General features: G+C 43.2%; 1 protein-coding gene across 1 annotated transcript in view; it reads left to right on the plus strand.

Moving 5' to 3' along the window:
* Positions 1–17,093, plus strand: part of LOC139368743 (GRAM domain-containing protein 2A) — a 133,172-nt gene extending 116,079 nt beyond the window's left edge. The window contains exon 12 of the mRNA XM_071108066.1: positions 16,792–17,093. Coding sequence (XP_070964167.1) covers positions 16,792–16,795 — 4 coding nt within the window. The 3' untranslated portion in view covers positions 16,796–17,093. The remainder of the gene's footprint in view (positions 1–16,791) is intronic.
* The last annotated feature ends 392 nt before the right edge of the window (positions 17,094–17,485 follow it).

Consider the following 17,485-nt stretch of genomic DNA (forward strand, 5'->3'; position numbering starts at 1 on the left):
CCCTAAAAGCTGCAGCTCTATCCTTTAGCTCAGTGCGACTGTTGCCTGTAACCCATGGCATCTGGTTGGGGTATGTATGTACAGTCACTGTGGGGACAACTTCATCGATGCACTTATTGATAAAGCCAGTGACTGATGTGGTGTATTCCTCAATACCATCGGAAGAATCATGGAACTTATTCCAGTCTGTGCTAGCAAAACAGTCCTGTAGTTTAGCATCTGCTTCATCTGACCACTTTTTTATAGGCTGAGTCACTGGTGCTTCCTGCTTAAATTTTTGCTTGTAAGCAGGAATCAGGAGAATAGAGTTATGGTCAGATTTGCCAAATGGAGAGCGAGGGAGAGCTTAGTACGTGTCTCTGTGTGTGGAGTGAAGGTGGTCTAGAATTCTTTCCCCCACTGGTTGCACATGTAACATGCTGATAGAAATTCGGTAAAACTGATTTAAGTTTCCCTGCATTAAAGTTACCAGCCACTAGGAGCACTGCCTCTGGATGAGCGTTTTCCTGTTTGCTTATGGCGGAATACAGCTCATTGAGGCGATTTTAGTGCCAACCTCACTGATATGTAGACAGCTACGAAAAATACAGATGGAAACTCTCTTGGTAGATAGTGTGGTCTACAGCTTATCATGAGCTACTCTACCTCAGGTGAGCAAAACTTGGAGACTTCCTTAGATATTGTGCACCAGCTGTTGTTTACATAAATGCATAGGCCCCCGCCCGTGTCTTACCAGAGGATGCTATTCTGTCTTGCCGATACAGTGTATAATCCACCAGCTGTATGTTCCTAATGTCGTTGTTCAGCCACGACTCGGTGAAACATAAGATATTACAGTTTTTAATGTCCCGTTGGTAGCATATACATGCTTTCAGTTCACCCCATTTATTTTCCAGCGATTGAACTTTAGCTAGCAGAACGGAAGGTAAAGGCAGATTAGCGACTTAATCGCCTGATCCTCGCAAGGCACCCTGATCTTTTGCCTCAAATTCTCTGTTTCCTTCTCCAGCAAATCACTGGAATCGGGGCCTGGTCAGGTGTCTGCAGTATATCCTTCGCGTCCGACTCATTGAAGAACCCCTCGTCCAAATTGAGGTGAATAATCCAAGTTCTGATGTCCAGACGCTCTTTTCGCTCATAAGCGACGATAGCAGCAACAAAATGTACAACACAAGTTACGAACAACGCGAAAAACCAAACAAAATCATATGATTGTTTGAGAGCCGATAAGACGGCAGCGCTACCCTCCGGCGCCATCATCATGTTGCGTTAGCTGATGGCAGAGTTAAGATTTGGCTTAAGCAGCATGAGTCCAATGCCCCATCCTGCCTAGTGTCAACGATGCAGGCTGGTGGTGTAATGGCGTGGGAAATATTTCCCTGGCACACATTAGGTCCCTTGATACCAATTGAGCAACATTTCCATACCCCTAAGATTTCAGGCTGTTCTGGAGGGGAAGGGGAGTCTGGTACTAGATGAGTGTACCTAATAAACTGGCCACTGAGTGTATATCTAGTCATATCGCATGCCTGGTATACTATAGGCTACAGCAAAAGCAGAAAGCTTACTCTTAATTTTCAGAATGTATATGATACAGCAGCCTATCTTCAGGTTGTATTACTCTGGAGACCCCTCCCTCGTTGACGCCCATTCCCAGCACAACTCCCTCCCACCAAACTGTAGGCTACCTCCCATAATACGATACAATGAAATGATAAAATAGAGGTCGCTCGCTTAGAAGTTTACACCTATTAACACGAAAAAGACCAAGCTGTTGGCTGGTGACGTGACACAGAGCTCTCAAATACGCAATATTATTGAGAAAAAATGAAAGGAAATTTGGATGATCTACTAGTTGACACCTGAACGGAGTAAGATTTATATTGAAGGAGCTAACCAGGGGTGCCGTTTGGAAAGCAGTCACATTGGCATTCGTGGAAAGGGAATTAGTATGGGTTTGAGTGCAGTACTGTATTTGTAAGCAGACGGAACGCACGCCTTCCTCATTAGAAACGGTTGTATCGGGAGCTGGACTACAGGAGTGGATTCAAGCAACAGTGGAGGTAAACCCGTTTGATAACGTTACTCACACTTTACATATGATAGCATAGATTATATAGTCAATGGCAAGCACCAAATCTACCTAACTGTCCCTGTGCAAGGCTATTGACATCAAGTCGAATGTCAAATCGCTCTTGCAAGCTGCTGTCTCGCTGCATAGCGTTGAATGGCACATCTATCGTGGCCGTTCAATTCCAACACACAGACGCTTAAACGGGTAGTAACGTTATTACGTCGAGAAAATAACGTGACAACATTCAGGTTTTCTTTAGGTTTGCTTTGTGTGGTCGAAGACCACTAGCTCAGTCACCCGAACAGGCTCGAAGAAGCATCATTTTCACCCCTTTGCCTTTGATAATGTCATGGATGCGGTTTTAAAACAGACACACATTTAACAGTAACACATTTTCCCCAAACTGTTAGGTACTAGGTCGGTTCGATTTGTTGACCCCACCTATCAAACGTGTAACGTTATAATAAGACATTGTCACATTCTCAATGGACAAGCAACAGTGAACGTGACGCATTTGGTTGAGTTACTTTGTATCTGACTAGTAGCGTTCCATGTCGCGGGGAGTGGGGGTGTAATTACTCTGACTTGTATTGTTACACATGTAGCCACTGCGTTATTTGCCACTGGTCAACAGGGCTTATTCAGTGAGGTTGCGTTTGGTGTATGGAGATGCTTGCAGGATGGGCATCATAAGCGTTTTGATGAGGGGGAAACGGCACTTTCCAGAGCAACAATGTATTCATTATCTATAGTAACTATAATATAAAATCATGCCATTTTATTGTAAGGAACCATGTCCATACTCTACAAAGCACATGGGTTAGTTTAACATTTTTATTTTTATATTAACCTGAATTCCCAAGGAGCTTTAAAGGGGAAAACCATCGAGCTATTCAGCAAAGAGCGCAATAGGTGACTGCAGAAGGAGATCCCCAAACTTGGCCTACCTCTATAGGGAATATGGTACCTTAGTCCGTGTTCGTATTCCGCTCTACATTGTGTCAATGTCTCATAGTGAGGGAAGACATGGGCATAGAGACCCACATTCCTCAACAACTCTTAATTTGCCGACATTGAGCAACAGTCCTCTCAAAGCCCATGTCACGAGTCGCTATGGGCCTTGGTCAATCCTCATGAAATACCACAGTGATGTTATTCTCAGCAGGGAAGACAGGCTAAAGTTGTTATGGCGTGGAGAAGTGACATCTCAACAAAGGTTGCATGCAACTACACTAGGAAAAAATGATCTTGGATAGTCGAGAGTAGTCTGTTCTTTCGACCTATTAGTCAACATTTTTTTAACACATATTTTTCCCTAAATAGACACACCCTATGTGTTAATAAAATCAACCAGATGTAGGCTACAGAGCTTGTCTGATGCTTTTAGCACACTGTGATTAAATAATTAAGGTACACCAATGACTCGAGGGAGCCAGAGATCAAGATCGCCTAACCAGAATTAAAAAACCTGTTCCCATTCCCCCACTTCCCCCTCCTCCAGCAGCTGCTGGCCTTGGCAGATTCTGCCATTTAAGCTCCTGAAGTTGTCGGTAATAGGCTACACCAGGGGTCGGCAACCTTTTCCATTTGAAGTGCCAATTTATCTTAACATTTATACTGATCTGCATGCCAGTTATGATTGTCATATGCACATTTTCGTGGAACAGTTTCATTTATAATACTCTTCTCAAAATTCCAAAAGTGACTCCTATTTCCATTAGCAACTATGTAAAAATAGCCTACATAAAGCCAACAAATAAAAACATTGAAGCCTGCAGGTAGAAAATATCCTGATAATAAATATCCAATAAATCACATTGGCTACGCATGGCCTGTCTGCAAGGAACTTGAAACATTGTATCAACTATAAACTTGTTCCTGCCTGAAGCTTACACTTGCAAAATTGTATAAAATATTCTGCGCCCTCAGTTTCCAGCGCCATTGATCTCCGGACAGACACAGCTGTAGGCTATTTGAGCAAGGGAAAATAAGTAGTCAGGTAGGCCTATTTTATGACGTTTCCACCGGATCAGAGCATTACATTTTTTTCCCCCTTTCACACCAAGTGGTTATTGAAAGAGCTGGAAATATTTTTAAAATAGGCTACGTTGAGGAACTACTGTCATCCTCAATGGATGTAAAAACAGACTTTGTTTACTTTCTGTTTGAGGTGAAGAAACATTTACTTTGAGAAGCTCCACAGTGGTGGTGTGTTAAGACAATCAGAAATACTATCAGATCCAAAAATGGGCACATTTACAGGCCTACATTTGGATGCAGGCCAGGTAGCCTAGACCTACTTCTATGCATAATCAGGTATGCATAGAAGGCCTGTTTTCAACAGACATCACCGGCAACAACGTCGCCTATGGGCACAAATCCACCGTTGCTGGACCAGACAGGACTGGCAAAAAATGCTCTTCACTGACGAGTCGCGGTTTTGTCTCACCAGGGGTGATGGTCAGATTCACATTTATCGTCAAAGGAATGAGCTTTACACAGAGGCCTGTACTCTGGAGCGGGATTGAGGTGGAGGGTCCGTCATGGTCTGGGGCGGTGTGTCACAGCATAATCGGACTGAGCTTGTTGTCATTGCAGGCAATCTCAACACTGTGTGCTACAGGGAAGACATCCTCCATCTTGTGGTACCTTTCCTGCAGGCTTATCCTGACATGACCCTCATGACAATGCCACCAGCCATACTGCTCGTTCTGTGCGTGATTTCCTGCAAGACAGGAATGTTAGTGTTCTGCCATGGCCAGCGAAGAGCCCTGATCTCAATCCCATTGAGCACGTCTGGGACCTGTTGGATCTGAGGGTGAGGGCTAGGGCCATTCCCCCCCAGAAATGTACGGGAACTTGCAGGTGCCTTGGTGGAAGAGTGGGGTAACGTCTCACAGCAAGAACGGGCAAATCTGGTGCAGTCCATGAGGAGGAGATGCACTGCAGTACTTAATGCAGCTTGTGGCCACACCAGATACTGACTGTTACTTTTGATTTTGATCCCCCCTTTGTTTATGGACACATTATTCCATTTCTGTTAGTAACATGTCTGTGGAACTTGTTCAGTTTATGTCTAATATGTTGAATCTGGGTATGTTCATACAAATATTCACAAATGTTAATTAAGTTTGCTGAAAATAAACACAGTTGACAGTGAGAGGACATTTATTTTTTTGCTGTGTGTGTGTGTGTGTATATATACAGTTGAAGTCAGAGGTTTACATACACTTAGGTTGGAGTCATTAAAACTTGTTTTTCAAACACTCCACAAGTTAATTGTTAACAAACTCCAGTTTTGGCAAGTCGGTTAGGACATCTACTTTGTGCATGACACACACAAGCAATTTTTTGAACAATTGTTTACAGACAGATTATTCCAAAAGGCACTGTATCACAATTCCAGTGGGTCAGAAGTTTACATACACTAAGTTGACTGTGCCTTTTAAACAGCTTGGAAACGGCTTGAAAATTCCAGAAAATGTCATAGCTTTAGAAGCTTCTGATAGACTAATTGACATCATTTGAGTCAATTGGAGGTGTACCTGTGAATGTATTTCAAGGCCTACCTTCAAACTCAGTGCTTCTTTGCTTGACATCATGGGAAATTCAAAAGAAATCAGCCAAGACCTCATAAAAAAAATTGGAGACCACAAGTCTGGTTCATCCTTGGGAGCAATTTCTAAATGCCTGAAGGTACCACATTCTTCTGTACAAACAATAGTACACAAGTATAAACACCATGGGACCACGTATCCATCATACCGCTCAGGAGGGAGACACGTTGTCTCCTACAGATGAATGTAGTTTTGTGCAAAAAGTGCAAATCAATCCCAGAACAACAGCAAAGGACCTTGTGAAGATGCTGGAGGAAACGGGTAAAAAAGTATCTATATCCACAGTAAAACGAGTCCTATATCAACATAACCTGAAAGGCCGCTTAGCAAGGAAGAAGCAACTGCTCAAAAACCGCCATAAAAAAGCCAGACTATGCTTTGCAAATGCACTTGGAGACAAAAATTTTACTTTTTGGAGAAATGTCCTCTGGTCTGATGAAACAAAAATAGAACTGTTGCCATAATGGCCAATCGTTATGTTTGGATGATAAAGGGGGAGGCTTGCAAGCCGAAGTACAACATCCCAACCATGAAGCACGGGGGTGGCAGCCTCATGTTGTGGGGGTGCTTTGCTGCAGGAAGGACTGGTGCACTTCACAAAAAAGATGGCATCATGAGGATGGAAAATTATGTGGATATATTGAAGCAACATCTCAAGACATACGTCAGGAAGCTAAAGCTTGGTCGCAAATGGGTCTTCCAAATGGACAATGACCACAAGCATACTTCCAAAGTTGTGGCAAAATGGCTTAAGGACAACAAAGTCAAGGTATTGGAGTGGCCATCACAAAGCCCTAACCTCAAACCTATTGAACATTTTTTGGGCAGAACTTATGCAAGGAAGGAGGCCTACAAACCTGACTCAGTTACACCATGTCTGTCAGGAGGAATGGGCCAAAATTGACCCAACTTATTGTGGGAAGCTTGTGGAAGGCTACCCAAAACATTTGACCCAAGTTAAACAATTTAAAGGAAATGCTAACAAATACTAGTTGAGTGTATATAAACTTCTAACCTACTGGGAATGTGATGAAAGAAATAAAAGCTGAAATAATTATGTCTACTATTATTCTGACATTTCACATTCTTAAAATAAAGTGGTGATCCTACCTGACCTAAGACAGGGAATTTTTACTGGGATTAAGTGTCAGTAATTGTGAAAAACTGAGTTTAAATCTATTTGGCTATGGTGTATGTAAACTTCCGACTTCAACTGTGTGTGTGTGTGTGTGTGTCACACACACACACACACACAGTACCAGTCAAAGTTTGGACAAACCGAAGGGTTTTTCTTTATTTGTGCTATTTCCTTCATTGTAGAATAATAGTGAAGACAAACTATGGAATCATGTAGTAACCCCAATTTTTTAATTTTTTTATCCAAATGTACTTTATATTAGAAATCGTCTAAGTAGCCACTTTGCCTTGATGACAGCTTTGCACACTCTTGGCATTCTCTCAACCAGCTTCATGAGGAATGCTTTTCCAATAGTCTTGAAGGAGTTCCCACATGCTGAGCACTTGTTGGCTGCTTTTCCTTCACTCTGCGGTCCAACTCATCCCAAACCATCTCAATTGGGTTGAGGTCGGAAGATTGTAGAGGCCAGGTCATCTGATGCAGCACTCCACCACTCTCCTTCTTGGTCAAATAACCCGTACACAGCCTGGAGGTGTGTTGGGATCATTGTCCTGTTGAAAAACAAATGATAATCCCACTAAGCGCAAACCAGATGGGATGGCGTATCGCTGCAGAATGCAGTGGTAGCCATGCTGGTTAAGTGTGCCTTGAATTCTAAATAAATCACAAACGATGTCACCAGCAAAGCGCCATCACACCACATCCTCCTCCATGCTTCCCAGTGGGAACCACACATGCAGAGATAATCTGTTCACCTACTCTGCGTCTCACAAAGACACTGCGGTTTGAACCAGAAATTGCAAAGGACAGATTTCCACCGGTCTAATGTCCATTGCTCGTGTTTCTTGGCTCAAGCAAGTCTCTTCTTATTGGTTTCCTTTAGTGGTTTCTTTGCACACAAATTTTGTACACAAAATTTGAGCAAAATGTGCTTTGTGTATAGAACATTTCTAGGATCTTTAATTTTAGCTTATGAAACATGGGACCAACATGTTGCATTTTTATATTTTCAGTATATTTACAGCTCAGCGTTTATGGCAAATTTTTAAATTGTTTCGCAAGCACAATGACAACCTAACACTGCTAGCCTGACAGGGAATGATTCAGAATGTTGGAGTTTGCTGTATTTCTTTAACATTTTATGCAGGTGATCGCATAAGCGAGCAAATGAAAAGCCTTGGAGAAAATAATTGAAACAGTGATTTGACAGTGTACTTAAAAATCTTGGAACAAATGCCTAGTACCACATTGTCTCAACAGCAGTGGCTTACCTCGGTGGCAGACATTTTCCCTCAACACCCCTGGTTTTAAATGAGCTAATTAACACATGGCAATGACTATCACCTGTGACAGTGAGCCACTGTTCCAGCTCCGCCAATCGAAACACACAGACAATCGATGCAAAAAGGCTTGTCCTTCACTAATGTTGTTTGGCGTTTGTTTTTGATTTGAAAGCATCACCTAGGATCGGGTTTCCCAAACTCTGTGCACATTTTGGTTTTTGCCCTAGCACTACACACCTGATTCAAATAACCAACTCATCATCAAGCTTTGATTATTTGAATCAGCTGAATAAGCAAGTGAGTTTTTGTGCAGGGCTGAAACAGAAATGTGTGCTGTTGGGGGTTACTTGATGACTGGAATTAGGAAACACAGACTTAGGGCATGTATTTGTTCACTTATCCCTGGTCACACCCATGCATTCCCAGTTTACCCCATATTTATAACATTGAGCAGGGAATGTGAACATATTTATGGTTGCTTTACTACGTTCCAGTTGGCACTATATCTTGATGCCCATTGCTTTTGCATTTGGCTCATTCAGTCTTTCCAGTTGAAACATTCAAGGCTTGTTGCATAAAACATGACCAGGATGAGTTCCTCTCATACTATAGGCCTACTCTGTCACCAGAGCTAAATGCATCTTATACGAATGTGTATTTATAGGCCTACAAAAATGGAGGGATATCTCAAATAGAACTGTCGTTGTCTTAACATGGCCAAGGGATGTGAGAATATACTATGGTAAGGGTCATTGACGCGTTCAGCCAGCGACAGGGCAATTTAACTCGGAGGTGGCGGCAGTTGTATCCTAGTAACCTTCTGGCCCCTGGGCCACGAGCCACAACTCATGTGACAAGTCACAATAGTTGATGAGAGTGGCAATTTGTCGCATCACGATGCACGTATAGCCTGTGCTTTTGCCCACGTAGACATTTTTCTGAATTGGCCCAACATATTTGGTCCAATAACTGTATGACATTTCGCTTACAGGTAGAAAAACATAAAGGAATTGAATCAAACATGCGTCCGCCCAAGCGATTTATTGAATGTACAAAACCGTATTTATTTTTCTGTAATTAATTTTGTCAGAGTTAGCCCACGTTGCAGTCAAAGCAACATTTTTAAAGGACTATTTCAAGAAGAAGAAGAAAACGAATCTGTTTCCCATCGTTGCTGTCCAAGGATATTAGAGGATTTTCCATTTGCGAGAGCGCTCTTCAAAGGACAGTGTCACTGGCACAGATTGTTAGTGTAATATCAGCATTCCGTTTGATTTCGACATGGCCTGATTCTTATTGGGGCCCTTGTTTCTTGTCTGTCTTCAGTGAATCTCTGCATCTATCTAACCTGAGTATAATGGTTGCAAGAAGATCAACCAATTGTTATTTTACAGCGGGTAGGCATACTGTTAAACAACAATGTCCCCTCTGCCTATGCTATCATGTGCCAGGCCCGGCTTGCTATGTATGCGCCTGTCTATGGCATCAGGCAGCAGCTGGGGAGGAGGGGAGAGAGAGGGACTGTCTCATATACACTGCTCAAAAAAATAAAGGGAACACTAAAATAACACATCCTAGATCTGAATGAATGAAATATTCTTGTTAAATACTTTTTTCTTTACATAGTTGAATGTGCTGACAACAAAATCACACAGAAATGATCAATGGAAATCAAATTTATCAACCCATGGAGGTCTGGATTTGGAGTCACACTCAAAATTAAAGTGGAAAACCACACTACAGGCTGATCCAACTTTGATGTAATGTCCTTAAAACAAGTCAAAATGAGGCTCAGTTGTGTGTGTGGCCTCCACGTGCCTGTTTGACCTCCCTACAACGCCTGGGCATGCTCCTGATGAGGTGGCGGATGATCTCCTGAGGGATCTACTCCCAGACCTGGACTAAAGCATCCGCCAACTCCTGGACAGTCTGTGGTGCAGTCTGTGGACAGTCTGTTGGTGGATCGAGCGAGACATGATGTCCCAGATGTGCTCAATTGGATTCAGGTCTGGGGAACAGGTGGGCCAGTCCATAGCATCAATGCCTTCCTCTTGCAGGAACTGCTGACACACTCCAGCCACATGAGGTCTAGCATTGTCTTGCATTAGGAGGAACCCAGGGCCAACCGCACCAGCATATGGTCTCATAAGGGGTCTGAGGATCTCATCTCGGTACCTAATGGCAGTCCGGCTACCTCTGGCGAGCACATGGAGGTCCCCCAAAGAAATGCCACCCCACACCATGACCGACCCACCGCCAAACCGGTCATGCTGGAGGATGTTGCAGGCAGCAGAACGTTCTCCACGGCGTCTCCAGACTCTGTCACGTGCTCAGTGTGAACCTGCTTTCATCTGTGAAGAGCACAGTGCGCCAGTGGCGAATTTGCCAATCTTGGCGTTCTCTGGCAAATGCCAAACGTCCTGTATGGTGTTCGGCTGTAAGAACAACCCCCACCTGTGGATGTCGGGCCCTCATACCACCCTCATGGAGTCTGTTTCTGACCGTTTGAGCAGACACATGCACATTTGTGGCCGGCTGGAGGTCATTTTGCAGGGCTCTGTCAGTGCTCCTCCTGCACAAAGGCGGAGGTAGCGGTCCTGCTGCTGGGTTGTTGCCCTCCTACGGCCTCCTCCACGTCTCCTGATGTACTGGCCTGTCTCCTGGTAGTGCCTCCATGCTCTGGACACTACGCTGACAGACACAGCAAACCTTCTTGCCACAGCTCGCATTGATGTACCATCCTGGATGAGCTGCACTACCTGAGCCACTTGTGTGGGTTGTAGACTCCGTCTCATGCTACCGCTAGAGTGAAAGCACCGCCAGCATTCAAAAGTGACCAAAACATCAGCCATGAAGCATAGGAACTGAGATGTGGTCTGTGGTCACCACCTGCAGAACCACTCCTTTATTGGGGGTGTCTTGCTAATTGCCTTTAATTTCCACCTGTTGTCAATCCATTTGCACAACAGCATGTGACATTTATTGTCAGTCAGTGTTGCTTCCTAAGTGGACAGTTTGATTTCACAGAAGTGTGATTGACTTGGAGTTACATTGTGTTGTTTAAGTGTTCCCTTTTTTCTTTGTTGAGCAGTGCATTATCATTACTTAGCCTACCTGAAAGATGCCAAGGGCCTGAACTACGTTGAATTGCAGGAAATTACCTTCAAAACAACACATTAAACAAAATCAAGCTGGTTGTGTTTTTCATTATAGGCTATCTCAATAAACAATTTAAATCAACAATTTGAAAAAGGGGGCAGGCTGGTAAGCCCTGGTATAGGCCTACTAACTATAGATGGCTATGTCATGGAGGTCTGTAGATGCAGCGTTCTACACTGTGTGTACAAACAATAGGAACATCTTCCTGATATTGAGTCCCCCCTTTTGCCCTCAGAACAGCCTCAGATCGTCGGGGCATGGACTACAAGGTGTCAAGCGTTCCACAGGGATGCTGGCCCATGTTGACTCCAATGCTTCCCACAGTTGTCAAGTTGGCTGGTTATCCTTTAGGTGGTGGACCATTTTTAAAACACACAGAACTGCTGAGCATTAAAAAAAAAAAACAGCAGCGTTGCAGTTCTTGACACAAACCAGAGCGCCTGGCACTTACTACTATACCCCGTTCACAGGCACTTAAATATATTGTCTTGCACATTCACCCTCTGACTGGCACACATATGCAATCCATGTCTCAAGGCTTAAAAAATATTATTTAACCCCCCCCCCTTCATATACACTGATTTGAAGTGGATTTGACAAGTGACATCAATAACAGGATCACAGCTTTCACCTGGATTCAGGCGTTCCTAATGTGCAGGCGTTCCTAATGTACTGTACACCCCGTGTATATCCAGCCATATAAACTCCTGTTGATGTTTACCCACTCAGGAAGCTTCCTTTGATTCTGTTTAGGCCTCGAGTCGGTGGCTTAGCGTCGCTTGAAGCCAAATCCCAGCTCGTTTGTTTGGACGGCAGTCTCCCCATAACACACAAGAACAATGGCAGGAGGAGACTACGAGGATGTGGAGAAAGTCAATAGGGCTTAATGGCCATTGTGACACACAATCACAGTCTACCATTGACTGCAGTTGTAGCTATCTAAGCTAAAGTAATGCTAACAACAAGAAGTTAGCCTAGCCATTCAATGTGATTGGAAAGACTGCTTAGGGATGCTAATGGTAAACTTAATATAGCTTCCTTTTTTCATTGGGTGACTCTTAGGGTCAGCTTATTCACTGAGGAGTTGATTTGTAGGTGGTCTATTTGGTCTTTAGTCTCAGTTTGGCAGCTAACGCTGATGTTAGCATTTTTGCTCTCACTCCGTAGCTAGACGGCCTACAGGGAGGAGGTGAGGGCCCTCGGAGTGTGGTGTCAGGAAAATAACCTCACACTCAACGTCAACAAAACTAAGGAGATGATTGTGGACTTCAGGAAACAGCAGAGGGAACACCCCCCTATCCACATCGATGGAACAGTAGTGGAGAGGGTAGCAAGTTTTAAGTTCCTCGGCATACACATCACAGACAAACTGAATTGGTCCACTCACACAGACAGCATTGTGAAGAAGGCGCAGCAGCGCCTCTTCAACCTCAGGAGGCTGAAGAAATTCGGCTTGTCACCAAAAGCACTCACAAACTTCTACAGATGCACAATCGAGAGCATCCTGGCGGGCTGTATCACCGCCTGGTACGGCAACTGCTCCGCCCTCAACCGTAAGGCTCTCCAGAGGGTAGTGAGGTCTGCACAACGCATCACCGGGGGCAAACTACCTGCCCTCCAGGACACCTACACCACCCGATGTCACAGGAAGGCCATAAAGATCATCAAGGACATCAACCACCCGAGCCACTGCCTGTTCACCCCGCTATCATCCAGAAGGCGAGGTCAGTACAGGTGCATCAAAGCTGGGACCGAGAGACTGAAAAACAGCTTCTATCTCAAGGCTATCAGACTGTTAAACAGCCACCACTAACATTGAGTGGCTGCTGCCAACACACTGACACTGACTCAACTCCAGCCACTTTAATAATGGGAATTGATGGGAAATGATGTAAATATATCACTAGCCACTTTAAACAATGCTACCTTATATAATGTTACTTACCCTACATTATTCATCTCATATGCATACGTATATACTGTACTCTATATCATCGACTGTATCCTTATGTAATACATGTATCACTAGCCACTTTAACTATGCCACTTTGTTTACATACTCATCTCATATGTATATACTGTACTCGATACAATCTACTGTATCTGCCTATGCTGCTCTGTACCATCACTCATTCATATATCCTTATGTACATATTCTTTATCCCCTCACACTGTGTACAAGACAGTAGTTTTGGAATTGTTAGTTAGATTACTTGTTGGTTATTACTGCATTGTCGGAACTAGAAGCACAAGCATTTCGCTACACTCGCATTAACATCTGCTAACCATGTGTATGTGACAAATAAAATTTGATTTGATTTAGCTGATGGGTAGAGTTGTTGGTGGGATTGACAGTTCTCGTCCAGCGCAAACACAATCTTCCCTTTTTAAAAAAAAAAAGTTAGCACCATTTCATTTGGGTTTTGAAGGCAACCAATCATTTTACATTTCTCAGTGTTTTGTGGTGAAGCCTGTTCATACGCTGACAGGGTGGTAACATTCTTTAATGCTTGTTTATTTTCCGTTAGTGCTGAATCACTGTCTGTAATAAGTACTGTCATTTTTCTGCATTACTTGTTTGGCCAGTGTTGGTCAGTCTGTGTTAGTCCGCTTTTTTATATTAAATAATTCATCAGTGGGTGCTTATTTGTCATATTTCCTTTTTTATTTTATTTTTATCCCAACCCTTCCTGAGAAACCTTCTGAGATTGGCGTCACAGCCAGGGTCTGCCATTATCAATGGTGACCCTGGAGCAATTAAGGTTAAGTGCCTTGCTCAAGGGCACATCAACATTAATTTAACAAAAAATGAATAATAATTTAGGTTCGGGGATTTGAGCTAGTAACCTTTCAGTTTCTGTCCTAATGCTCTAACTGCTAGGCTACCTAGTGTGGGTAGTCTGGTCTGGGTACAGTACAGTCATAGGGGGTGGCAGTTTGTCCCTGTAGCCGAATGACAAACGAGAGAAGGGTGGTGGCTGTCGACAGACACCCCCCCTCCTCTAACCCAGTCTCTCTAGCAGTGTATTGGAGGAACAGTGTGACAGACAGTGGGAGGGCGGTGGCCAGTCAGTCACCAGGCCTGCGTCACCGAGCTGGCACAATGCAGTCCAGTGCCTGGGTGTGGCACCACAGCTTGATGTGGAGCCCTGCTGTCCTAGCGCACTAGGAATGGACAGTCTGTCTCTCACTCAAACACGTTTGTTTTACAACCAAACAGTTGATTCCTATTTTAAAAATCAGATTTTCCTTTACCTAACTCCTAACCCTAATGGTAAGCCTAAAATAACCTTTTTCCTTGAAATGGCCCCTATTGTCAGATATTGTTATACTATCCTTGTGAGGACTTCTGGTCCCCATAAGGATAGTAAAACACATACAAACATACAGCTCAAGTGACCTTTCTCTCAATTTCTCTGTCCCTGACTCAAACTGTAACACTGTTACTCGCTCATCCCCTCTCTCGTTCCACTTCACTCTTTCTCTGTACTTCTCTCTCCTCTCTCTTTCTCTCTACCCCCCCCCCATCTTTCTTAATCTCTCTCTTGCTCTCATTACTTCTACACTCAGCTGAGGGGACTCTGAAAGTATAGTCAAGGTTCTGGGAAAGTTGTTTTGTTCCCTATTACAGGTGTCCTACTTGTGTGAGCAGTGTCGAGGTTAATCTGGGACACTGGACTATAAATATACTAGGTTATGGGTAGAACATAATTCCTCCTCACACAGTAGTTAAGAGAGGAATTGTCATGTGTATCATTGTTGAAAGGGCCACTATTCTATCAGTTGAAAGATTCTATTTTAGAAACAGCACTTCCCATTTCATATGGAAAACATGCTGGAAAAGCCATTCACTTACATGGTAAGCTGTCAGTCAACAGTCAAGTTTATCTTTAATGATTCTACCATACTTGGCCTACTTCCACAATGCAAAGAGGAACGTATAAGTGCAAGTTAAAGATTAGTGGTGCAGTAGTTTCTCTTACTATAGAGTGTACGTCCACACACAAACACACACACTTAGCCCCTCCACACATACACCCCTCTAGCTCATCTGTGTCCATGTGACTCCCATGAAGCTATCTGTCTGTGGCTCTAGATCATTTGATGTGAGGGATGTTCAAAGGCAGAATACCCACTCACTGTGATCCGTCACTGATCAGAGCTCCAGGCATCACCCCCCCCCCCCCCCCCCCCCCCCCACACACACACACAGTCACGGGCTGTCTTGGGTACCCTTTTTAATACCGCTTCGCAAATTGATTTAGGCCCTTCACGGTGTCATGTTTGTTTAATACACAATTCACTCCCATTCATTCACCCACAGATTCTTGTCCATTTCAGAAGTTACATGGTACATCAACCTTGTCCGCTACTGGGAAGGAAGGAGCTGTCGCTAGGAGCTCTACAAAATACTTGTATTGCAATGTTTAGCCTGGGTCTGAATGGTAAAACGGGTCACTAATTAGTCTGTAGTGTTACCATAGAGATGTATAGTAATATGTAAATTCATGCCAATGTGCCGCATGAAGAGGTAGAGGTGTATAATGTACATACGCTCAGCCCGTACATTCTACTTCCTTTCACAAAGTGTCACGAAATGGGCAATGGAATATAACTATATGACTGCTTACATTTTAATGAATACATCTATCTCTCCACTCAAAGCGACTGTGTTTCAGGGTCTATTTTGAATAATGTGAGGAGATAGTGCAGTAAGGGAGTGTAATCTATAGAGTTGATGAAAGCTGCATTGTCTACACCAGCTCCAGACTGAGCTGTCCTATTGGCCGGTGTTCACAGTGGCGGGGCAGATGATTGGCTCGTGGCTGTGATGGCTGGTTGTTCAGTGTTTTCCTGGAGTAGCCAGCCAAATAGAAAAAGTATTTAGCTGAGCTGGGGGGGGGGGGCTTGCTCCCCCCATGGGTTAACATTTTTGCAGAACAAGCAATATTTTGCTGGGCTCTGGTACATTCTAATGCTAGATTCTATTTCAACCAGCAACTAATGTTTTTACAGTGTTAGTTTCATCAGCTGTTGTACAACAAGGGAAAATGTCATTTTGATGACATTGGGTCTTTAATGAATCCTGTAAACGTATGCTGACTTCCATGGGCTTCATGCTTCTTTTGAAGAGGCATTTTCTCAGCTATCTGCAATACAGGATTGATTGAAGAATGAAGCAAGTATTAGACATGGACTTTGTTACACAGAAAGCAGCAGTTGACTACTCTATTGTGAACACTTTGACTGATACTGTAGGTCTACTGATTTAATCAAAGATTTGGACACACCTACTCATTCAAGGGTTCTTTATTTGTACTATTTTCTACATTATAGAAATGAACACATCAAAACTATAAAAGAACACACATGGAATCATCTAGTAACCAGGGTTGTGTAGTTACTTTCTAAATGTAATCCGCTGGTTACTTGTTACCTGTCCAAAATTGTAATCAGTAACGCAACTTTTGGATTACCCGAACTCTGTAATGTAATCTGATTATGTTCCTTTACTTTTAGATGACTTTCCCCTCAAGAGGCAATAGAAGAAGACAAACATGTACGTTACCAATTGAACAACATCTATTGCAGGATAAATCAATGTTCAAGTTTACATAGCTGGCCATATATGGATGTAAAATATTACTTTATGGGTTGGTTATGTAGGCTTCTTTAATCCATCGCTTTCTACAAAATATAATAATACAAATAAATTATAGACTAATTTTAGATGTAAAGATATCAGAATTCCAGTCATTACAAAAAATCTTCAAGAAAAGGACTTGGAAATATAGATTAGTCAAATGGTTTTACCTGAGCCTAACCCCAAAACTAAGGTCTTATTAGCCAGCCTTACTCTGTTGTTTATTTTGTTGTCATGGAGGACTGATTGGGCTCATTGATTTGAGTTGAGTTGAAAAGTAAATGCTGAGCTCATGGAATGGCATGCTTTGAGCACATGCTATTTACATGTGAAAAATGAATGCCATTTGCTGCATTTGCTATAGGCCTATTGTTTATCTTTTTGTCGGTGACACTTTGATATCTTGATAATGTGCAGCTGTTTAAAGGGCAAATCCACAGATGAAACAATAACAAAATGGAGGCCCCGTCTCTGTTTTGGTAAAAAGCTGAGGGATGAGCCTGGAGAAATGTGACCACTCTCAGATTAATAGACCGCTGTGGATGCAAGGACTGACCGTCCATTATATCA

The sequence above is a fragment of the Oncorhynchus clarkii genome, chromosome 2 (genome assembly GCF_045791955.1).
Source record: "Oncorhynchus clarkii lewisi isolate Uvic-CL-2024 chromosome 2, UVic_Ocla_1.0, whole genome shotgun sequence".
Taxonomy (NCBI): domain Eukaryota; kingdom Metazoa; phylum Chordata; class Actinopteri; order Salmoniformes; family Salmonidae; genus Oncorhynchus; species Oncorhynchus clarkii.